Genomic DNA, 25500 nt, shown 5'->3' with positions numbered 1-25500 from the left:
AACCAAATGTAGGGTTACTTGTTGGATTTATTTGAAGGATCCTACTGGGTAGTTTAGTATTATAATTAAAAGAGTTAACTTAATTAAGGTCTGAAACAAACTTATGGTTTACACCGTTAATGGGGTCTTCATAAATGACTAATCAATAATGTTGCTGTGTACTGTTGACCCCTTTAGCTGGTGTGGTTGTGTGTGATCGGGGATTGCACGTTTAAACACACACTTGAGCTTGTTTGTAAAGCCAGAGCGCGGCCCTCCCCCCTCCCCCAACAGCACAAGGCAGCCTTTACATTGTGGGCATTTCTAGTGTAAAGGGATCCCGCCCACGACTGAGAGAAAAAAACATCTCCCTTAATGTACAGATTCCATTAACAATGTAACACACCGAAATGCAGCAGTAACTGCAGTCTTTTGAGATTTAGACTACCAATCAAACGCAAGGAGATGGATACCAGAGGAAGTTAAGAAACATGAACTGTACATCTCATTCTTTCCCACTTGCCTGAACATATGCAGTACGGCTATTCCCCTTCCCATCTCTTGAGATGTATGTGTGTATCTATATATATTCCCCAACTCATGTGTGTGCGCGCGCGCCTACATGTGAGCATATTATGCATTCATTTACTTTCATATATTTATGAATGATCCCTCTTCCACTACCGAGTTATGTAGCCTGCTACCCGGAAACCCGCAGTCACATTTGCATAAACCCCTTACCCGCAATATCTTGCCACTGCTTACCTGCTATAACGTTTTACTATTCCAGCATGCAGCCAATGAGAAGCGAGGCACAATAAGACGGGCACACTCAAATCAGACCAAAGAGATAGCACGTAGGTTTCCAGCACAAGATAACCCTCTCTTGTCCCAATGCAGTTCGCGTACCATTTTACCAATATAGTATCTAATTGAGGAACTGGGATTCCTCACGTGAGAAGTTGATTTGTAGTTTGAACACGTGGCTCATTCAAGAAGCCGGACTAGTCAAGTAAAAAAAAAAAATTATCGAATTTATTTAGAGGCGGCGCCTAGCTGAACGTAGTGTGACATTTTCACAGTCTAGAAGTCATTCTTCTCCAACATTTTTTTTTTTTTTTTTTTTTTTTTTTTTTTTTTTTTTTTTGGCGAAGCCCGCCATTCTTGGTAAAGACTATTGTAGGCTAACTTATTTTCCTGGGTTGAAAAACAACACTATCATCGCAATCTGAGAGTATACTGCTTTTTTTTTTTTTTTTTTTTTTTTTTAAAGGGTTGCATTTGCAGGGCTAAACATAATGAATAAGCTTTATATCGGCAACTTGAGTGAAGACGCGAGCCCGGTGGAGTTGGAAAGTCTCTTTAAGGAGTGGAATATACCTTTTAGTGGCCCGTTTCTTGTTAAAACTGGTTACGCCTTTGTAGATTGCCCAGATGACAACTGGGCTATGAAGGCCATCGACACACTCTCAGGTAAGAGAAAATAACAGAACACAATAACTTGTGGCTATAAAGCATTGATTTTTGTTGTACGTAAAAAACAAACAAAAAAACAATAAAATACAAAGCAAAATTGCTATTGCAAACACGTTTTAAAAAAACCTAACAACGGGTTCATTTCAAGGGAGGGAGGAGGGGATAGCTTGTTGTCTTTTACGTATATTACAAAACAGATCACGAGTGAGGCCGAGCACGCTGTCCGATATACAGTGACGAGATTTAAATAATAATAAAATAAGCATTTGATGTATATGGCTCCTGCACAGAAAGCTATTTAACCGTTTTATTCACACTCCTACATTTTCACCCCTAACCTAACTCTGGTACGAAGACCGGTTAACGGTGTTGGTGTAATTTTCTGCTATAATAAAACTTTAAACTCTGACGGGCATTCAGTCAATAGCTTGACAACTATACAAGGCGTTTAAAAGAATTATGTATATACATGCTGATCAAACTTTATTTTATTTTGATTGTCCTTTAAAAAGCAGAGAGGAAACCGCAGATGTTTCGACACTACACATGGCAGAATGCTGCTGCTCTCTTGCCGTTGAGATGTGTATCTTATTGTATTGATCCATACTTTGTACTCTTGGGTAATTGTAATAAAGGAACTATTTGTTACACGGCACGATACATTTTATTTAAAACTGGGAAATGCTGTTCTAAAAAGTCACAATTTAAATACTTTAAGTGCATTTTTTCAGTAAATTGTATCTCTTTATAAAATTAACTAATGGTCACTAGTAGGTTTTTGCATGGGGCAATTCTTTCGCCCATATGTACTGCGCTTTTACAAAAAATGGCTGCAAGCGGACCACACACACAGCTACATTTAATTTAATATTGTGGGATGTTTTTACATTGGGTTGTTGCAATACACATTTTACCATATAAAAAATATTACGGTTTTTGCAATGCTGATTCAATTTTTACTACAAAATAAACTGGATATAGTTCTTCAACAGGGATCAGAATTGTATTTATTTTTTTATTTTTTTTGGTAACCATAGAGAGTCACTGGAAAGGTATATTTCTATTTACAGGTAAAGTAGAACTCCATGGAAAACTTATAGAGGTGGAGCACTCGGTCCCCAAAAGACAAAGGTAAATATTTGCTTTCCAAACTCAAAACATGCTGTGAACAAGAATGTGCGTGCAGCAATGTATTGGTTAAGTACAAGTAGTAGCATAGCCTTGCGTGTAAATTCACTGCTTAAGAAAAATGCTTTCACCGTAATTTGGCTCTTAATCTCTTTATACCCGTGCATGTATTTGTTCAATGCCTGGTTTTATTAATTGATTTTAAGGTATATTAAATATTGTAGGTTCTAAAAAGCAGATTGTGCTCACACAACAGTTGTGGGGCGTTAGCAAAAAAGATAATGGGGTGTTTATCATTAAGCTAAAAAGCACGTGTGCAAGCAGTTATAAATACTTGTGATCCTCTTTCTGGAGGTAACAGTTTCACTCTTCGCTCACTAACTGTCGCATGATTTAAATTTAAAAAAATAAATTTTTAAAAAATGGGTTTATTTTTAACGTAGGCCTATAGTTTAAAAAAAAAAAAAAAAAAAGTAACCGTGGTCTTGCTAATTACACAACCTACCACGACGATTGAGCGCTTTAGCGTATTTCAGGTTTTGTGTATTGATTGATTTTATTTGTTTATTTAAGTTAAATTCCTTTTAAAGTGTGCTATGACAGTGGATTTGGAGAGGGCCTACTTTGGTCAATTAGTTGGGCCTATAATCTAAATTGTGAAAGCCTGATGCATGGATGGTACTGTACTCTTAAAAAAAAAAAAAAGACACGTGTGAACAACTCATATCAATTAAGTATTAAATTTAATTCTAATTCCAAGTCATATTTCAATGATGCATGAGTAAGTTAGCTGGAATGTTTATTTCAACATATACGAAACATTTAGATACCGACTCCTAAAGGGTTAATTTCATTTAAATGAAATTATATATAACGTATGAAGTAATAACATTAAAGCCCCCTTTAATGACATTAAATATGTAATTTTTTAGTTTAACGTTCAAGACAATGTAATGCGTTTTTTTTTGTTGTTGTTGTTTTTTTACCCCGATGCGTGAAATCAGATTGAAATACCTCCATCACCCAGTGGTTGTATTTTTACTATATAAATAACAGTTTTTTCCTTCAGTATTTTAAACAGTTTTTCATATAGAGGACTTCCATCACTTTTGGCACAGTAGAAATGTGTATGTTTTCAGATTGCAGAGTTATGCAATTGAATCACTTCTGTTTTTTTGTTTTTTTTGCCCTAAACTGTATAAACGTTCGCAGTTCTTTGTGCATGTTAAGTAAACTCGCACATGCGCACACTGAACGGCTGAAATGTGGCCCCATACATTTGTGTAGTTTGTGGAGAATCCTGTGCTTTGGCTGAGAGGCCCACCCAGATTGCTGATATGTTACCACCCTTTTACATGCCCAGCTTGTATGAGATCGATTATATATTTAATTACTTTGGGGGGGGGGGGGGGGGTAGACTATGAAGGTATTATGTTGACTGCTCATATATACATAAATGTAAAGTGTGGGTGGACGAGACTATAGTAAATTCCCCCTTTCCTGTCTGCCTTGCTTAAATGCCACTGCTCCACTGGGGGGTGGGGGGTTGAAATCCATATCCTCCTCGCGTAAGAAGTCAGGAGGTGGTGTTGGGAGGGTATGCCAGTGAAGTTGAGTTTAGACTGTTGCCAGTCGTGGCAGTGTGTTCTAGATTTTTCTATTCAAAGTGAATTCTTGGGTCCAGCAGTCACTGCATTCCAACCCTGGTTTGGATCTGATGTGTGCACGCACACCATTGCGAGAATAACCTTTGTACCTGCTGTGAAACACAGGTTGGGAATATGGTGCTGTAGAGCAGTGAGTGAAGCGTTAATAGGCTGATCAGGGGGCTACATTGTGGGGGGGGGGGGGGGTCCAGGTCCAGTCAACCCTTATGTGAAGTTTAAGGCTGATTGGGCGATGCCCCTTCTGAAGCCTGTTTTGTGTTTTTTTTTTTTTAAGGGTGGCTACTACTCCTGAAATGGTTTATTATGAGTTGCTGGTCATGATCCTCATGCCTTTTGGAAGTCATTCCTAATGTATAATATAAATAAGACCTTTACTTCATGAGCAAGTTTTTTGGCTGATCTGTCTTCACTGTGTGTAAACCAAACGAACATGTGAGAGACAACAACAAAAAACAATGGCCTCGCATTTTTAAAAGTGATTACGCTTCTGAGAGTGCTACAGGTTACCCATACTGCACTATTGCTAATGTGAAAGAGCAGCTGGTTTAGTAGAGTGGTTCATGTAAATGGGACAATTTTTAATTATGCAAGTACTCTGCTTGTCATTTTGGTGGTTGTTTGCATGGGGGATGGGTGAGTAACCGACATGGGCCACCTGGGGAGAGCGTAGGGGGAAGTTTGTGCACACACTAAAACGTATGAATTGAATGCATTCTTGAGCCACTGTGTAAGTGATCAGAGCCTCCTTTCCTCTCCTTCGGCTGTGTCTTTCTTTTTGTTTTGTTTACTCGTGCAGCAGCTCTACCCCCAAGTCTGCTTTTGTTGCAGTATTGTGGGATAATAGTGTTGCTGGGAGTTTTACCTATACATTATTGAAATACACATTTTATATGTCAGTTAAATTTAGCATGCAAAATTCCTTTATTGGCATAATTTTTATTTTTTTTTGCACAATACACAGCTAGATTTAAAATAGGGAAATCACTGTGATGCCTGTTCTAGTGTAACTATCCCCCCTCCCCGAGGTACACTGAAGATTTTTTTTGGGGTAGAGAATCTGGAATCGTAACTCTGTGCTCTTATATTGTTTTTTAAAATGTTGACACAATATTGCCTTCTCACTAACTTGTCAGGAGACCACCTCAGAGAAGGAATGCATGTTAATGGCTTCTCCTGATGTGTACATTTTCTTAATGTGTGATCTGCGTTTAACTTTCTGTATACTGTCGCTTTTGAATAGTGCATGACCCCTGACCTTAATAACCAACACTGGCAGCTGTTGTGTTTGGTGAGCCTGTCTTTGTAGCAACTGTGGGCCTCCTGGTAGTAACTTGCTTAATGCTTTCAGCAGGGTTGGGTTTTGGCTATTTGATGGAAATCCCTACATTGTTTTTTGAGCGCCTTAACCTTAAAGAAATCTTCTATACAGGATATAATTGCATTGCTGCTTTTGGCATGGTTAGGTGATCACTGAATGAAGTTATCTGAAGTTTAGGGTAATTATCATAATCTGTATTAAGATTTGCTACTCCAGTTGGGCACATTAAAATGGATTTATGGTTAAGTAGATTTAACTGTGCTGATATTTTTTGGTAAAGAAAGATGTTTTGCAGGAAACAGAAGTGGGTGCAATTTGCAGTTCTAGTGAAAGAGGGAAACCTTTGATTCAGGCTGTTGAATTATTGCCCACTTTCTGCTAAATTTAAGTGCTTATTGTTGTGTAGGTAGACCTTTTAAAACATTTTTATAAATGGAGAATTAAAATAAACAGCACAATTCAATTGGTGGTGAAGTTAGATAACATATAAACAGCAAGTCCTAGTTGAAACTTGCTTCTCTAAAAATGTAAACTAGGTGTTTTCACTAAATGACAGTAATGTCCCCAATAAAACCATGCAGTGTGTTCAAATTAGACGCTGGAAACATTTAGTCAGTGGTGACGTAAGTATACAAGAACAGCCAATGGAATTCCTGTGCTTGCATTTTATCTGCAATATTGCATGTTATCATGCATTTGTTTGCCTTCTGTGTTCCTTTGAAATATTTTACTGTACATGTGCACATAGTTGTTGCAGGACGTATTTATTTGGTGCATCGACTTTTAGCATTGGTGCAGGGAGGCCATAAAATCGGCTAAAATGAATTTGTTTTAGTCCAGATTGGTATTTTATTTGTGCTGTATTTGCATGTATTGACACACTGTATTCAAATAGACCAACCAACTCTGTATACCATTGACCACTTTGTGAAATTCACTTGAATTTTAAATTGGAAGTGAGTCTGCTGGGGAGGGGGTTCATCCTCTCAAATCTTACAGGAAGACTTTAGAAGCAATCATTTGTTTTAACTGTGTTCAACCATGTTTCCCTTGCTAGAATAGGGAGGCACCCTTCCCCCACCCCCAAAGGGCACTTGAAGGCCGAATTCCTACAGATTTTTCCTCAATGAGGCACAGTCCCATGGATTCGCGAAATTCAGACTTTTAGAAACCAAATAGTAACTAAGCAGAACACACTTGCAAATTTGCATGTAAGGTTTTTAGTTTTTTGTGTACCAAGAAGCAAAAGGAAATGTGTCTTGCTTAAATAGTCCTGTAGTACTTGTGTGTGTATATATAATATTTGTATATGCATGTTTTAATATTTTATTGTGAAACTTGAGCTCTTAACAGTAGTCAGTGTTTTGAGTTAGAGGTGGCTTAATTGTTCATGAATTCAAATGCTTAAGATTGCCTTGCTCAAGTGTTGGATGCACTTTTAATGGTTAAAATTTGTCAGACTAAGTACCCAACAAGTTAGGCCTACCATCTAAATTAACCGTATATTTAAATGAAGAGGACAGCAAAACTACACCATTCTGCATTCGATTAAAGCTGCATATCCTACATTGAGTAGTTTATACATTAATAACAATTGAGACACAAGGATTAACCTTTCATAACGAAGGACAAAGTACACTATTTGAAATCTCCAATAACAATGTTGGTACGGTATAAAATGTAAAGCTATTGAAAACAATAATGCTTTTTAGGATTCATATTTTATTGGTATTTACATGTTTTACAAAACCGATGTATTCTTTGTCTAGTGCAGACCTCTAAATGGCTGTCTTACTTGTGAATTTATAGTTAAGACTTGATTGTTTTTATAGTCAAGACTTATCCCATTGTCTTATTCAATGTGCTCTAGTTGACTGCTATAATACTAATTGTGAATGACCAGATCTACGCTATGCTGGGCACTAAAACAAATGATTGGCAAAACAAGTTGAATGAATTTAAGTGGAGTCTCTGCAAATCCTTTGAAACAGAACAAAAATGTCATTACTTTATTGATTTTAACTGATTAATGCGCTTTTCAAATCTTCCACCCACTCTTCTCCTTTCACCATCTTTGTTGCATGCAAATGTAAAGCTTTTTCTAGACCTGTGGTGTGGAATAAATTGCAAAAGCTATTTGTCAAGCGTTTAAGGTCTTCAAAAACATTTGTACTGGGAGAGTCTCCCTGTGTTCACCCAATAATTCAAATATAATTTGTATACTGGCACGTTTGTACCAAAAATAAACCAAAACCTCGTGAGAAACCCTGCCACAAGATTTCAATTTGAAGGGAACTGAAACAAACACACTGTAAAAGGGTAAAGGCATTGTCTTTTTATGTAATTTATACAGCATGCCAATTAAAGCATTAAAAATACTGTGAATTTCAAATATGAAAAGCAAACAATCCCTTACTCCTTAATTTGTCAGACAGACAACAGTATTCCTCCTCACAGAATGTAAAACACACATTGCATAAAGTCTGAGAGAAAACCCTAAGAGCTATGAAACATTTTCTGTAGACAAACGTTTTGGCTCCTGTTCTAAGAAGTTGTGGGGGTGGGGTGTGTTGTGTAAGGGAGCAGAGCAACTGGTTTTAAAATTTGTCATCTTACAAGAATTTTTTGTGTGATCTGTATCTGAATGTAGTTTTTGAATAGAATTTGTTTTTTGTGAAATGTGGACAGTGTTTTGAAATTAAGAGGTTAAGTTTGCACATACAATTTCTAGGTTTAGAAATGTCCCACGTTTGGAGTAGTTTTTAAGCATATAATTCAACTAATGGATTTAATGTTCTACATACTTGAATGAAATGACTTCAAGGTATATTATACTCTTGTTAGCTGTCTGGTTGTGGAATTTGGTACATTGTGAAATTTGCATGATCAGTAGAAGTAGTTCAATGTTGAATAACACTTGTGCCTATTGTGATTTGCTACCTTTGTGTGTGAAACATATTGTACCAATCTTTGCACCTATGGTGTTGAAACTTGATTTAGATGTAGCCTTTGATATCCACACATACATACATTTTGAAGAACATGGATTTGCAACAAGTTTCATTGTATTTATGTTAATTTCCATACTTCGTTGCAGAACACAGAGCTCCTTTTTACATGAATCCTACTGCCCACTACCTATGTAATTTTAGTGTACCATCCTGCAGATTCCTAACAATCTGTGGGGCTATGAGGAATGTGTGGTATCCATTTCTATTGAGCTATTGTTGCACGTGGGGGGATGGAAGGGGTATGTGGTGTATTGAATTTAGGCTGATTTTTACTGGAGACCAGCACTTGAGTTAGGTAGGAACTAATGTCTGTTGCTGTTTTGATTGGGAAGCACATATGCAGCAAACCACTTTGACCTGACTGGTTTGAGATTGGACCTTCATGGAATATTTCCTTTGTGTCTTGTAATGAGTGATATTTGTTTAATGGCTGTAATACAACTTAAAACATGGGTCTTGCCAACTTACAAGTCTAAGCATGGCTTGTGTCCCACAGGGCAGTTATTGTGTTGTTGCTGAAGTAATTACTGTTTTATACAACATTATTTATTAACTTTGAGAGCAGCAACAAAATTTTACAGATTTGTCACATTGTTAAATAGATTTCACGAGTCATTTGCAAAATAAATGTTTACATGTCCCTGTTATTGCATTGAAAGTGTAGATGAGACTTGCAAATAAACTCTTGTTAATGTGTGTCCTCTTTCACAGGAGTCGCAAACTTCAGATCAGGAACATCCCGCCACACCTGCAGTGGGAGGTAAGTTTGTCTTCATTTTGGGAATTTAGGGCAGTGTGTGAAGTAATAAGTCTGCATAATTGTTAAACAAAAATAACCCTGTTTTTTCTAATTGAAATAGAAATGAGTTTCAGAACTAAAATAAATGTTACTGTTGAATTTAAGTTTAAACATTAGTAGTGGGTTTTTGTGATTTGTCTGGTCCAAATATAGATTATAGCCTTTAGATTTAAACCTTTAAACCTAAAACCTGTGTTGCATTTCCTGAAGGAACCAATTCTCTAAACTTGGGTGGTGAGTATCTTACATTAAATCTTCAAACATGTAGGCAAACACACAATTCTCTTCTCTAAACTTGTCTAAGATTTATTAGTTGATTTTAAATGAATTTCTCCTGGAGGGATTTCCTTCCAAACAGTTCCTTGGTTTCAACACAACACTATGTAACACAATTTTTGTTCCTGGGTAGTAAGTGTTATTTCCTAATTGCTTATGCCTATTTAGTATAGTAAATATATGCTAAATATAGTATAATCGTAAATCTCGAAAAACTACTCGCTTCTAAATCTTTTGTAGTCATTTTTGTATTACTTTAGTATAAATACATGTTAATTTGGATTCATATTTTTTTTTCCCTGACTTTATGTGAATGAAAAGACACACATTTGCCCATTTTCCCATTGGAAATAGTGATATTTTGAAATATCACTGTCCTGGTCACAAAAGCAAAGTTTGTGGGGAATAATAGCCATTTTCTATACTTTTGAGGCATAAGCAATTAGGAAATAACACTTACTACCCAGGAACAAAAAAAAAAAAAAAAAATTGTTACACGGTGTAACCAGTTCCTGTCCATGACATGGTTAGGTAGCATATTGCAACCTAGGACTGTAGTACATGTGAATTGGCAGGAGACTATGGGTGTACCCTTCTAAAGGGCTGGCGCTACTCCAGTGTAAAGTACAATGCTCAGCTGGCACCACGCCTGTAAAATATTGAAATTGGTGTAATTTCAATATTTTACAATAAAATGACTGAGGAGGAAATGCCTGTTTGTTCTGCTTTTGTATTGCATAGTCTCTTCTGACCATTCCTATTTAGTTTAGCTACTGCATCACATTTGCATGGTAAAACATATAACGAAAAGTTACAACGTAGTCCTCAAATGTTGGTGAAATGATTGCTGTCTTGTATTTTTTTTTTTTAAATTGAGAATACGTTTTGGGGATTGATCTGATCAAAGATGGCACACAGTCACGGTTACCCCAAAATGAATGGTCTAGATCTTGCAGATAGTTTTGTTTTTTTTTTTCATGTTTGTAACATGAAGCTTAAAGACACTGGTTTATAATGGAGGGTGTGCTGAAACTGAGCAGTTACCTTTTTAAACTTGTTAATTACTCAACACCAAAGCAATGTGGTCCTTTTGGTTTCACTCGCACAACTGAGAATCTATGACGATCTGACGATCTGACATTGATCATGAAAGGTTCACTATTAAGTAACAAACTCATCCTTTTAATATGAAATCATTTTTCCCCCCACTTGGTTTCTTTAAATGTCACCTCCTGCAGTGAATTGTGGGATTGTAGTCTTGGGCAAGGTGTTGCCTTTAAACTTGGCAAAAATACATTTTCTGATTGCTAACGGTAGCATCTTTTTACCAGTGTCACTGTGGATTCTGTGTATTTGAGTAAGAGGCTGTTTTCAAGAGCGCTAGCCAGCAAAAAAAAGGTGTCCCAGAAGAGGAACTGCTCTTTTGAGCAGTGCTTTCAGTTTTGTAGGAAACTCTGGGACCTGTATTGCTACAAATGAAGTGGAGGTGGTTATAGTGGTCATCCACATGAACTGCCCCTTTTATTTTTGCCCCTCCCCCTCCTCTGCTCTAAACTCGCTGCTGTTTCATGCTTGTTTGCAGATTCGCAATGGACTGCTCTGCTATCCAGTGATCAAACCTGCCCCTTATTATTCAGCGTGCTGCTGCAGCGCTTAAATAGCCAATGAAAAGGGGTGGAGAGTGGTATGAGGCGGTTGTCTCTATAGGAATGGAAGATTGCAGTTTGCCCTGCTGCTGTTGTGAAACTAATCTTCAAATGGAGATAGGCGGGAACTGACAATGTTGTGTCTGTGTTGGGTCACTATTCCTCCCAGGTCCTCTATGAAGAATTCTCAATGAGTGGTTTTAATTTCTACAGCCCCCTCACACACTAATTATTTAAGCCTCTAAATCTGTGTGATTTATTTGGCTTGCGATTAAGGTTTGGTGATTGGACATTCTGATTCACAAATAGTACTGTGTTTTTTATTTTTAATAGCCATTTAAAAACATTCTTGTGTTTTATTGGAAATATATTTGTGCATTTTGTGGGTCTTTTTTTATATTGTGCTGGTCCATGCATAATAACTAAGCTTGATTTGCACAGTTGTGCATGAAGGAGGACTTCATTGGAGTTATTTCATGCTTTACATGCTTGGTTCAGTTTTACATTGGTCTCTTCTGATGGGCTTTTGAAGATGTACCCCTTTTATGAGCCGTGCTTGGTACACTGATTCAGTTCTTGTGTGCTGGGGTAATCTCACATGGGGTATTGAAGTCTGCTGTGTAGCATTTCTGTGCTGCAGCGGTCGGGAACAAACAAGTTGACAGCAACCCAGGGACTGTGAGCGCAGTTTATTTTAAATCTTTAATTATGAAATGCACCTGTGATTTTCTGTATTAAGATGTATCTGACTAATCCTTTTTTTAGTATGGAGCCTTGTAAAGGAGGTCAATTTTTGGCAGCCTGATTGCTAGTTTATCCCCATTTTGAAAATGACAGTCCAGCTATTGGTAGGTCATAACTGGCTGTTAAATGTTGGGTTTATTTCAACATGGTATCCCTCCTGACTGGGATGCAATGGAGGTTTCCATAGAGAACACTTTTAAATATATCTGGTGGAACTTCTTATCCACTTAATCATAACTCCATTAGGAAATCTAAGGAAAGCAATACATTTTTGTATGTTCTGTATTATTGCAGAATTAAGTTTCTCAGTTATATGGAGGAGGCTTCTAAGATTACCTTGGTGTGTACAGCACCTATTCAAGCTTGCTGGCACATCAGATAGCAGTGTTTTATTAGATTACAGTAAAACCTGCGATGGGGCACGTGTAATGAATGTTCTTTTTAAATGTGTGTTATTTTAAATATGTGATGCATTTTCCTTGCTTTTAAAATATTTTAAATCTGAAATGTGGTGAAGCCACAGTGAGGCTTGTGTGTCTGACCGGTTCAATTGATATTGTGGTCTGTGTTTTGAGTGGCTCTTAATAGTTGCCAGTGTCTTTTTTTTTTTTTTTTTTTCTTTGGATTGATGATAGTGGCAAGATATGAAAGTTATTTTAGTAGTGTGTGGTTTATGGAATGCAAATTATTGCCATTTATACTTCAATGGAAAGATTCCCTGCCCTGATTTGCTGAGCTAGTGGGATATCATTCCTAGTAATAGTGTTTGCAACCGCATCACAAAAAAAAAAAAAAAATCAAACAATAGCACGGTGCCAGTTTTTTATTTTAAACGGGTCACTTTTAATATACAGCCCCTGTAAAAGTAGATAAGAGAAACTGAAAGATCTGTTAATGCTTGCAATATTTTTACATTTAAACAGAAACAAATCTAAATGGGTTTTTAGTCCATTTTAAACCTAGCAAACAATTAAAATTAATGGGCAAATAGTGGCTCATTTAACCAAAAGTCCATCTTGGCTTTTAGCGTGCATGTTAAACTGACTGAGTTTCAATAGATTTAAAAAAAAAAAAAAATCTAAATGATTTACATTACAATAACATGATTCAAAGCAAAAGTGTGCTGCATTGTTTTGTTTAAAATAGCAAGTCGCTGACTTGGCTGTACAGTATGTGCCTCTAAAAAGTCTCACTGTAAAATGCCTTTTGAAAGTGGAAGGCAACTGAGCCCATACTGTAATAAAATTCATAGGAGTCCTTTTAAAAAGTGTTTCATTTACAACATATTTAAAATAGGACTGTTTTTGTAGAGCAGTAATTTGAGTGCTTGTGTAAGGATACTTTTGAATACTATATAAAGTTAAAATGATTGTGCTGTAAAACTGAAGTATAAAAGCAGTAAGACCCTCTGCATCTGGCATTACCAGACATTATAGACTGCTTGACTTTGTCTTGGGCCCCATTACCCAAACGGTCCATAATTTGAAACTTCTTTAAAACCTATATTTACCTTGGACTTGTAATGATCCATCGGGTACCCTTCCTCCTGAGAAGTTTTAGAAAAATAGTCCTGTAAATGGTCAAAGGATCACATACATAATTACTGGGGGGAGGGGATGATGACGGATGGATGACTAATAACTTCTTTACTTGTCAGAGTTGCTTTTATAGTTTCCAGACCGTGCCAGATATCTGAATGGAGCGATATTATTCATTTGTCTATTTTGTTGAAAGAGGCTCTGATTTGGGCAGTTGCAGGTACAGGGCTGGTTGCAAAGTATTGATTGGCAGTTTTTGGTGGATAATAAAATACATTTGGACCAATTTTTGTCTTTGTTCAGCATTTGCTGTGCTTCACAGGTGATGCTGGAAGCTGGTTGGCTGATTTATTTTCCAGTGCCTTTTGTGTCGGGTCTTATTTCTTACTTGTAATCCATGCTTTAACAGTTGGATATCAAGAAAATTGTATTCTGAAAAGGCAGACCTCCTTGGTTTGCCAAACCTATATTGTTGAAGATGGACTTTTTTTTGTATAAAGTCTATCCCTTGTGGTGGTTTGATTTATCTCAGTTGATTTAGAGTTGTAGCGAAGGGTACATTTTGATCTGAAATGGTTCGGGGGGAAAAAAATACATGTAAATGTAATTGATGCTGCCTTCAATACTCATACAGAAGTGCTGGACTGTTCTTTTTATCAGCTGAATAAATGAAGTGTAGAACATTTATTCTAATGTGTCTTGTTGCTAACTTGTTTACAAAATAAACATTTAAAACTATGTGTTGAAATGCTTTGCAGTTCTCAGCTGTTGAACAGTTTCATATCCAAACACAGATCGGATGTTACTGTAACCCCCAGCTGGGATCTTCATTTACAGCTCTTCCTAATTTTATTTTTGTACCCATAAAGTAGGGTTGCAACCTTTTTATAAAATAATACTTGCACTTTTTTTACTTGCAACTTTTTTTGCACAATGCAGAGTACCCAGGTCTATCTTTTATAACATGTATTCCCCTGGTCCCACCCTAGTTTGAAATTTAATGCTAAATTTCTCCAAAATGAGTCGCACCTCAACAAATACTTGACTGAGTAACCACTTTTTTTAAATCTGTAGATGAACAAGGTTTGTCGGCCTCTATCTGTCCAGATAAGCTGCGTTCCTGCTGTGGTGTGTTTTTTTTTTTTTTAAACTCGGTAAAAAAATTCGAAGTACACTTTTAAACTGAATGTGTAAAAATGCGCATAGCAATTTTGCTGCACAGCTTGTCTGCCTTCCCTAAAACTTCAGCTAATCTGGTGGTGGGGGAGGGGAGGGGGTGTAGGGAGAAGTGATAGTCTGGAGATAGGAGGGAGCAGAAAGGTCAAGACCGCAATAGGCAAGGCACAATTTTTGAATTAGATGCGAGCAGCGATAGGGAGCCAGTGCAGAGTGGAGCAGCAGTGTAGCATGGGAGAAACAATATATATAAAAGACAATATGAGCAGAGTTTTGGATGAGCTGGAGTGGATGGGTAGCAGAGGCAGGGAGGCTGGCCAGGAGGGAGTTGCAGTAGTCAAGGCAGGACGGTACCAGGACCTGAACTAGGAGCTTTGTGGAGTAGTTGGTGAGAGGGACAAATTCTGCGTGTTGCTGAGGAAGAAACGACGAGAGCATCTTAGAGTAGAGAGAGAGAGAGGGCAGAAAAGGAGGTCTGATTTGGAGAGGTTGAGGTTTTGAGATGAGTGCATCCAGGAGGAGGAAATGTTGGAGTCAGTGGGAAAGGAGAAGAAGATCTGGACGACATCTGCACAGAAGTGATAAGAGAATCCATGGGAGGAGATGAGGGAGCGGGTGTAGAGAGAACTGGAGGGGTCCCAGGGCTGAGCCTTTGGGGACACCTGTCGAAAGAGTGAGGCAGTGGGTGAGCCACGCCAAGACACAATGCCTTCAGTTACTAGGAAACTACACAAGAAAAACCAACCCAAACATTTTACAATCTCTAGCTAGCCTTGTTGTTTTTGCAGTCAATCACAGTAAGAATAATAAATTCAAAGCTCCACAGGCAGTATTGCCAATTTAGCAAATTTGTCGCTAAATCTAGCAACTTCAATGGCTAACTTGGCGACCATTTTTTTTTTTTTTACAAAAGCATCTAGCTACAAATCCTGGAGAACTTCAGAGATCTAAAATTGCCAAAACGTTTACATTATCCTGAATTAGCAATGTCCTTTTTGAATCATTGTCTGGGTAATTGAAATAAAATCCAATATTTCCCCGCCCCCTTTGAATATGCAAGGAAAGTCAATGCTTAAACTGGTTAGCAACGGGCTTAACCACAAACCTGGTTCCAAACAAACCATCAGCATGGCGTAGTCAATGGTAAAGTTGGTTTGATGTTCGCAACCATATCGCCTAGGTGTTTCGGACTTTTAACTTTTCCTTTAACTGTTGGCAATACATTTGAAATCTTTCAATGTAATATTTTACATGGTGCTTCTGTTTATTTTCTGTGAATTTATCAGGCTACTGTTTGTTTTTTTGTTTTTTGTACACATGGTATGACTTCTTTCTAGAAGGCACAAAATATTGTTGGTGGTTGTTGTCCATGTTAACCCTATAAATGTGCTTCAGTCTTTGTAGCTGTGATTATGTGAAGTTATCCATGTTTATGCTGTCCTGAATTTTAATTGTGACTCAGACATTTTTATATGGAAATATTGAGTGTGGTTTTATTTTGAAGTCTTGTTTTTGCAGTTACAGGTGTGACAAACTTTCCCATGTTCTGGGGTTTGGAGGTCAACCATTTGATAATTCTGTATTTCAAAATGCATCATGCAGCCTATTACATTTGCTGTTAACCATTGTACTGTGTTTTTTTTTTTTTTTTTTTTTTTTTTTGGTACAGATCCAACAGCTTTTCAGTGTAGTAGTTTAACATCTCCAGAGGCGAATTTAGACACTCCAGTTGGCAAAGCTTTTACAGCTGAGCATATAGTGTTTGATGTAATCAGCATCAATATTAGCGGTTTTGTTTGATTTAAACCTACCAATAATTAAGTGTTGTGTAGTAGGTTTTTTAATGTGAAATCCTAGACTCCCCACAGTCAGTGGTCACCTAATTTTACTCCCTTATCTCTCTCCAATTCAACCAATCGATCGTGTGCGAGTCGCCCTTTCAAAATGCAGACTTAACAAATCGAACAAACATGGAGCTGCAATTCAGTAAGCAAATTAATTTACAAAAAAAATGCCATATGAATGTGGTTGGCAATAGTTTTTGTTTTAGACTTTGCGATTAAAATACTGTACTTGCATGTACCGTGACACTGTAGATAATGTAACTTCTTTGACACCCCGGGGGGGTTACGACTCCATGAGCCCCTCCCATTACAATATCGGGTACTCCACCTGACCTAGTCTTCAAAACAGATGTTAGAAAAAATAATGCAACACATTTTACAAAAAAAATAATCTGCCACACAAGTTGTAGAATGGTGTACGAGTACTTTTTAAATAATCCAATCTGTCCTGTACTACATTTAAATGCCTGGGAATAAATTGGTCCTGTAGCTTTACTGGCAGTGTGTCTGAACCAACCAAATTCAAACAGTCCTTCGTCCACGCTGGATATGACTCGGCGCTAAAAACCTGAGGAACTCCTGTGTCTACGCAAACATCTCCACTGTCCCCTTTCAGTAACATACAGCAATAACTCTCACACACAGAGCACTGCTCACCTGAAGTCCTTTTGTAAAGTGTATATGCCTACTTGGTATTTGAGTAAAGATGATCAATGCCGTTTTATAATCCAGTTGCGGAACTCCAAGATGTGGTGAAATATCACAATTTTGTGGGGTTAGACACTGTCCCCTCAGCCATTCTATTATATTACAACACCTTGGTGTACTAGAATTGTTTTGAACTTAACTAATAAAAAATGAATATAACGGTGATATTGGGTGTCTAGTCCCTTCTCCTTGTCGACAGGTTTGATCAGCTTTGGCACTCAACTTAATCTTGCATGTTCCCATTGGCACCGACTTCTAGATTCTGGTGTCTCACAAGTGTAATTTCCATTGCAACAGTTTGTGCATGTAGCTTTCTGCACTGCAGTGTTTCCTACTGCAATCAAGCAGTGGCCACATGCTCACCATCACAACTGGGGTTGTGGAATTCTGCTGGTGGTCTCGGCACCATTTTGGATTTCTAGCTATTTGTTCAGTCGGATCATTACCGTCCTTCGTTTTAAAACGGGATGTGCAGGCTTCTTCTTTAGACAGTCCTAGCACAGTCATAAATATTGTAAGGTTGTGGTTTTAATTGATTCTGTTATCAAAAGTGTAATCAAGACTCAATTGACTCCTGATTTAAAAACATCAACAGAATTGTATTGATTCTAAGTTACAAAGGTTACATGTATAAAGAACCCATTAACATTAGGCATGCAGTGGAGCCACTAGCATAACAGTAGAATAACCAGCCTTGTTGCCACCTGTTCACGTTGGAGCGCTCTGATATATGCAGCGAGATGCTTGAAGGTCTTCTAGGAGCATGTCTCACTGAGCAGCTGACGCCCTGCATTTATAAACAGACTGGTTTAGCATCTCAAATCATCACAAGATTGAGACAGTCATACAGCTAGACTTTGAATTCATAAGCCATAGTGAGATCACATGTGCACGTTCCATTCTCACCACAGTGGAGTTCCAGTTGCTTCAGGCTAATATACTTTGACCACACCTAAGTGTCTCTAGTCCTCACTTCTCTGTTTTTACAGCACTTGCCTTTGTCACCCCTGCAAATAACTTGCAATATGAACACATGTTTTTAAAGGTAGAGGCAGCATTTTTCTGTTTACAGGTGGCAGTGGAGCCCAACAGTACAATGGCAAATAAAATGTAGTCTCATTGATGACTGTTAGCCTGGAGCCGTTTGCAATTGGATAAAAAGTTTATCGAATTGTTTGTTTTCCCTGTAGGTGTTGGATAGCTTATTAGCTCAGTATGGCACAGTAGAAAATTGTGAACAAGGTATGTATATGCTTTTGTATGTGAATTTATCCAAGTTGCATCCAATAGAATACAGCATGTGCCATTATCTAACTTTGTTAATGTGGTTTTAATCTTCATAGTTAACACTGAGACAGAGACTGCAATAGTGAATGTTACATACGGTGCCAAGGACCAGGCCAGGCAGTGAGTATACCAATTCCTTGTTTTTTGTTTTCTTCATCTGGTATGTGTTTTTTTTTTTTTTTTTTTTTTTTTTATTCTTCAATAATTCTTTTCATGCATTACATTACATCCATTCTGTCTTCAAGCTTAACAGGAAAAGGAATTTCCTCATCCTGTTGCATTTGCTGTTCTGGTTTCTAGGCATCTTTCTAAAATGCATATGCAGTGGCATTATCGGCTGAATGTACAGCTTGATCTTCATTAAGCCTCAAGTCTGGCTAAAAATCATGTCCTGTTACACGAAACAGAGGTACTTGGATTGGGTACTTGAGTTGAAGGTGCTCTACAAAAGGACCTGACACACAGTTTTACATCTTCTGGAGTGCATTAGTGCACATGGAATATGTAGGCATAGCTAACAATGGGTTGGTGCTTCCCTTACAGAATTGATTTTTAACTGCATGTAGGATACTTGGTCAAAGTTTTTTTTTTTTTTTTTTTTTTTTAAAAACTGCCCTCGAACCTATGTGAATAACTGCCTCCTAGTGGCTATCAAAGTATTCAGACGCAAGTGTCTTTGTCATTCATCTTTCAGGGTGTTGGTGGTTTTAATTTTTTTTTTTCTTGTAGAGCAATAGAGAAGCTTAATGGCTACCAGCTAGAGAACTATGATCTGAAGGTGACCTACATCCCAGACGAGATGACTACGGCACAGTCCCCCCAGCAGCAGCCCCCTCACGGAGGCAGACGTGGGTTTGGTCAGAGGGGTCCTCCACGGCAAGGCTCCCCTGGTGCGGGCGCCCGGCCCAAACAGCAGTCGGACGTGCCACTGCGTGTGCTGGTGCCCACCCAGTTTGTAGGAGCCATCATTGGCAAGGAAGGAGCGACCATTAGAAACATCACAAAACAAACGCAATCCAAGTATGCTGACTTTCTCAGATTGTGTCTTTTTACATTGTCAGCTATCCCCCTTTTGTAAATGTGAAACTCTTACCTTCCTGCATGGACATGCATTGTAGTGGAGCATAATGATAGTCTTTGCATAGAGAACAGTGAAACATTGCACTCTTGGGTGCTAGAAGGAAACAGTCATTTATTTTTTTGTTTTAGTTGGTTTTATTACCTTTGCATTGTAGAAGACTCAGTACTGTCAGACCAGGCAGTATGGGGAGGCAATTCAAAAAAGGCTAGTGGAAGGCTTGGATTTATATTTAAAAGGGTAGTTTACACATCAAGGGAGGATGTGCTAAGGTTTTTAATGTATTGGGTTAAAAGAACTTAACCTATTAGACAAGAATGAAGTCAGAAGACTTCATCTTTGTGTTAAAGTGCACACATCTTTGGAAGCTCTTGCTGCAATGTGTCTGCCATACCCTGCAGAGAACAGCTTTATACAGAATGAAGTGTGTTCTGGTGGCTGCAGCACCTCCCAGAAGTCTGCTCGTGCAAGCTTGTCCATACTCCACTGAGACACTTGACTAAAGCAATCCTGTTTTTGGTAAGGCATGGTTATTTGTTTTCCCAGGATTGACATCCATCGGAAAGAGAATGCTGGTGCTGCGGAGAAGCCAATCACAATCCACTCGACTCCTGAAGGATGTTCCTCAGCTTGTAAAACGCTCATGGAAATCATGCAGAAAGAAGCTCAGGATACTAAATTGTGAGTACTGTGTGACCGGGCTTCCCATGACCTGCTGTATGACTTTCAAGTGCTTACAACTTTTGCCAATACCTTAGTTTACAGTGCAAAACCCCATTTTAAACTGCTGTTCTGATGGGTTTGGGTTTGTTTTTTCCTTTTTTCTAGAAAGAGTTTTCACAATTGTCAAACATTTCCCCAAATGTGGAAGCGTTTCTCAATTTGAAGCTTGTATATATGCCCATTAGTCTGTCTCTAATTCTTTTATTATTTATTTATTTATTTATTTTTCAGCACTGAAGAAATTCCTTTGAAGATTTTAGCACACAACAACTTTGTTGGACGACTAATAGGAAAAGAAGGCAAGAATTTAAAGAAGATTGAGCAAGACACGGACACCAAAATCACCATTTCACCGTAAGAATATTAATGTTTTTTACATACTGGTAGTTGCTAGGGTTTGCTGTCCCAATTTATCCATAAATTGAACAACATCTCTGTTCCATTAGCTTGCAGGATCTAACCCTTTATAATCCAGAGAGGACCATCACAGTCAAGGGCAGTATTGAAGCCTGTGCCAAGGCTGAAGAAGAAGTAATGAAGAAAATCCGAGAATCCTATGAAAATGACATGGCTGCGATGAATGTGAGTTTTCAGTGACTTTGAGTAATAGTTTGAACCCAGCCCATTTCTGTTTTTGTCCAATCACATAGCCAATTTAAAATTTTTTACAAAATTGGCTTCCATTATATCCATGATAGCAAGGGCACACATTAGGTGTGCTGCAAAACGTGAATAGTTCTGGAAACCTCTCCCCCAAAGTCTGACCCATATGAACCCAAATCATGCTTTTTATGGCATAGTGAGACAGCAAGGCTTAGCAGGGATTTCAGACATGACTAGTATAGATGTTGCACAAATTATGTACTGGGTGATGTTGGATATATCTATCTCTATAGCTATCCAAAATCATTAACTCACACAGTTGTAGTCAAAAGTTTACATAATTATAGGACAAATCCTTTTGTAGCAGAAGATTTTGCTTTTGTGGATGAGGGAAAATTTACAAGAAATAGTCTGCATTTTTTTCAGCAAGTTATTTGCAAAAAAATGCTAATTGAAAAGTGTTCCTACCCCGACAAGGAAAATTAAATTAATAGCTAATTGAGGCACCTTTTCAGTAATAACCTCTTTTAAACGATTAGGATATTTATCAATTAACTTTTGGCATGTTGCTTTAGTGATATTTTTTTTTTTTTTTTTTTTTTTTTTTTTTTTTTTTTTACTATTCTTCAATGCAAAATTGTTCCAGTTCATTCAAGTTCCGAGGACAACTTGTGCACAGCGTTCAAGTCTTTCTCATTCAGCTTTAGATCAGGACTTTGACTGGGCCATTCCAGAACCTTGATTTTTATTTTTTAACCATTCTGAAGTAGATTTATGTGTGCTTTGGATCGTTGTCGTGTTGGAACGTCCTATTACGCTTTAAACCAAGTTTTATAGCAGAGTGTTTCAGATGATTGGCCAATATCTTTTGGTATGCACTGGAATCCATTTTACAATGTATTGGAACTACATTTCCTGTGCCATTAGAGGAAAAACAGCCCCATAGTAGGATATTACCACATCTGTGTTTGAAAGTAGATGTGGTGTTTTCTTTGTATGCCTCGCCAGACTTTCTCCAAATGCAACGACTATTAGCGTGACCAAATACAGTAGCTCCAATTTATCTTTTTTTGTTTCCATTACTTCAAAGCCTTCAACCAGAACTCATCCTTCATTCAACTTGTTTTGCAAACTTTAAGCACTTTTTTTTTTTTTGTCTGACGTTTTACTAAGAATGGCTTTTCACTTGGCCTGCGACCATCGAGACCTTCACTATGCAATACTTGACCTGCGGTTGAAATGGGAATCCCATTGCCACTTGCAGCCAGTTCACTTGAATGTCTTTGGCAGTCAATCTGCAATTGTTAACCTTCCTCACAGTTCTTCTACTTGTTCTTGGTGAAAGAACCTTCTTTCTTCCAGACTGAGGGAGCGTTGTTACAGCACAATTAGTCTTGTACTACTTGATAATAGAAACGATAGTTGAAAGTGGGATACTCAAATGCTTGGAAATCTTTTTGTATCCTCCTTGAGCTTTGACAAATACTTTTCTGCCTAAGGTCTTTTAGATGGCTCTTTACTATTTCCCATATTGACGTATTGGTAATGACCAGCAATCATCGTATGCCTAACTCCTTTTATACTCTAGAAAATGCTGGATTTTAGGTGAACATTTTTTTAGAATTAGGTTCTGCATTATCATTTTGAAATTTCTAACACCTTGTAGACAATACTATCATTGCAATAAAAATGTTTACTTGCCTGTAATCTGAAGTTAGACAAGTCTATCACACAAAACTGTGCCATGAATTACTGTAAATTAGCAGCAGCACTAAAGCCAATACCATAGATGGTTTCTGTTTTTTTTTGTATGAACTTAAAATTAACAGGTAATTTTTATGTGCTTTTATTTCAGTTGACTTAGTTTAATTTAGTTTAGATTTAGACTTAGGCCAGAGGTGTAAATGTGCTGCTATGGTACAGATATATTCTAATTGAATATTGTTAAAGAAAAATCAATTTGCTTACGAGTCTAACTCATCTCGTATTGCAATGAAAGTCTTGCAAGTTGTTTTCCTTCCTTTTTGAGCCAGTGATTCCCAAACCTTTTTTTGCCAGGCCCCTGTCCTAAGTTTTTTTTTGCTCCCTATACCCCCCCCCCCCCCCCCCCCCCCCTTCTAATAAATAAACGGTAAAATAAGTGTAATATGTATTTAAGATGGAAACACCTTATTACAATCACAATGTGTAATTTTGTTTTGGTTCCAATACAAAAAACTAGTTACTTAAATGTTGCGCTCTCATTTTGAGTAAGGACATTGGAGGATTTAAAAGCCCATTTAATTGTTTCACAGCAAAACCATGTAAAAGAAACAGATTTTACTGTTCCAGTATTGTTGCAGTGTACCTGTGACTAGCCTTTTAAATGTTTATGTAATCACAAATAGTAATTGTCATGTTTGTCTAGCTTATAACTTATTAAAGATTTTATTAGATTTGCTTAATATAATGTTACACCCTTGTTTGCTCAGTGATAGAGGCGCTGAGCTATAATAGGTCTGAAATGACACAAGCTCTGTGGACAGGGGTTGGTCAGATTTTAAACGTGATCCCTGCCTGGATAGTTGATAGTGATTTCATCCTGGAGACGCACTGAGTGCCATTTACTGTGGCGCTTTTACAGTTGCCAGGAAGTCAAATGTCTGGTTTTGGTACCCCCCCTAATAACATCTAAAACACTGTTCTTAGCTATGACCATGTTGGGTATATCTCCCGGTAACGTGTGTAATATATGGTGTCTTTGTTATAGACTCCAATATTAAAGAAGTAAAGAAACCTGTTATCCCATCATAACTCAATCATCAGTACCATATGAGTTTTGCTTATATTTCCACATAAATAGGAAGAGCCATTTGTGCCAAACTGACACTTTATCTACTTGGATTATCTGCTTACTAAATATCACTATATCCATTTGAATAGTTAATCCTTTCCCTATTTTAAAGTGTAGGCAAGAGATTAACAGGCAAGCAGTATCAAGAGCATTGGTACACCCAAAATGTTGAATTTTCTAAGAATGACATAAAACCTACTAATTGGTAACAATATTTTAATAAAACACATCCTGCAACACTAGTGGTGCCTATTTACCAATGCAGAATGACTGGGTGAGAGATTTAACTGCCAAAAATGGTACAGCATGCACTAAGATTCTTCTCTTGCCAGTCATTTCACAAACCCGGTTTCTGGGGAAAACCAAACATTTTCTTGGTAAATGTTTTCAGGTGAGCTGGATAATCAAAGTGTTCTGATTCTGGTGGAAAGGTTTGCAGGACCTCGGAGGTCTGTTTCTTTTGGAGTTGCAACAGCTGACACGATTGTGTGGGCTCTATCACGCGGCCCTTTGTGAAAGCTGTGCTTTTGGCCAGGAAATTAAAGTCTTGTATTCTGAGCCAGTGTTGTTCAAGTAATGCAGTGAGATGGTCTTTAGTAGGAAAGCCTTTTTTAAATCTCCCAGAAGTTTCTGTACCTCCCCCCCCCCCCCCCCCCAATAAGTTTAAATACAACTGTTCTAAGGTCTTTTTTTTTTTTAACCCTCTACAGCTTCAATCGCATTTAATCCCTGGGTTAAACCTGAATGCCTTGGGTCTGTTTCCTCCCTCGTCTCCTGGGATGCCACCCTCTCCAATGAGTGCTGCTCCCCCCTCTGGCGGAGCCTCGTATCCTTCATTTGGGGTAAGATTGAAAACCGGTACTCCTCCTTTCCATGAAGTGCATTTTGCTGCTCTGTTTCACGAAAGACAATGACCAAGTCTTTGTCACATGTTCATGTTTGTATAATGGCGTTACTACTTTAATACTGCTGTTGGCTTGCTTGTTTAGGTATGGAAGAGCAGGTTGTTTTGATTACTGTTCACTCAAAACAGGATGCAGAGGAATGGTATATCTTTTTACATTAACTTGGTACTTCTCTCCTGTGGTGTAGAGCAGCCCATATTTTAGCAAACTCTGGTTTCTGCTGGAGGCCAGCAACTTGCTGTCCGTGACCTGTTTCTTGAGATCAAAACTAGTAAAAAATACTTTTAAAATTAAAAATGGCAAATCTAGGTTAGCAACATAGTGCCGAGAAAGTTTGTGAACCAATAATTATGGAAATTCCATAGCTTTACCACGATAGCCGCCTTGAATCAACCAGTCCTTTTTTTTTTTAAAATATCCATTAGGGTTTATATTAACCAATTCCATGTGTTTTGAGACAAAATGTTATATGAATTGGACCAACAATGAGTAAGATTCAGGGTATGTGAAGAAGTGAGCTCCTGGTTTAATCGGCTCAATTAGGTAGATCTCCAGGGGCGAGTTTGGGAGGCCCCACCCTATATAAAGATCAGGAACTGAGTTTGGTCTTCACCATACAGGTGTGTGGAAACACCTCATGCCATGATCAAAAGAAAACTGAGGACCTCAGAAAAAGTTATTGATGCTCATCAGTCTAGAAAGGGTTACAAAACAATTAAGGATTTGGGGCTCCACCAATCCACTATGCAGACAGATAATCT

At 37.8% G+C, this 25500-nt stretch overlaps 1 protein-coding gene across 2 annotated transcripts in view; it reads left to right on the top strand.

The window, feature by feature from the left end:
• Nucleotides 1–815: 815 nt before the first annotated feature.
• Nucleotides 816–25500, top strand: part of LOC121313610 (insulin-like growth factor 2 mRNA-binding protein 3) — a 41143-nt gene continuing 16458 nt past the window's right edge. For both annotated transcript variants that reach the window (XM_041246323.1, XM_041246322.1), the window contains exons 1-10: nt 816–1452; nt 2526–2586; nt 9291–9339; nt 18501–18552; nt 18654–18717; nt 19327–19617; nt 20222–20356; nt 20630–20752; nt 20845–20980; nt 24545–24676. In XM_041246323.1, the coding sequence (XP_041102257.1) occupies nt 1278–1452; nt 2526–2586; nt 9291–9339; nt 18501–18552; nt 18654–18717; nt 19327–19617; nt 20222–20356; nt 20630–20752; nt 20845–20980; nt 24545–24676 (1218 nt within the window). In that variant the 5' untranslated portion in view covers nt 816–1277. The remainder of the gene's footprint in view (nt 1453–2525; nt 2587–9290; nt 9340–18500; nt 18553–18653; nt 18718–19326; nt 19618–20221; nt 20357–20629; nt 20753–20844; nt 20981–24544; nt 24677–25500) is intronic.

The sequence above is a fragment of the Polyodon spathula genome, chromosome 3, assembly GCF_017654505.1.
Source record: "Polyodon spathula isolate WHYD16114869_AA chromosome 3, ASM1765450v1, whole genome shotgun sequence".
NCBI classification, from domain to species: domain Eukaryota; kingdom Metazoa; phylum Chordata; class Actinopteri; order Acipenseriformes; family Polyodontidae; genus Polyodon; species Polyodon spathula.
The sequence above is the reverse complement of the archived record's forward strand: the minus strand, read 5'-3'. Positions and strand labels throughout refer to the sequence as shown.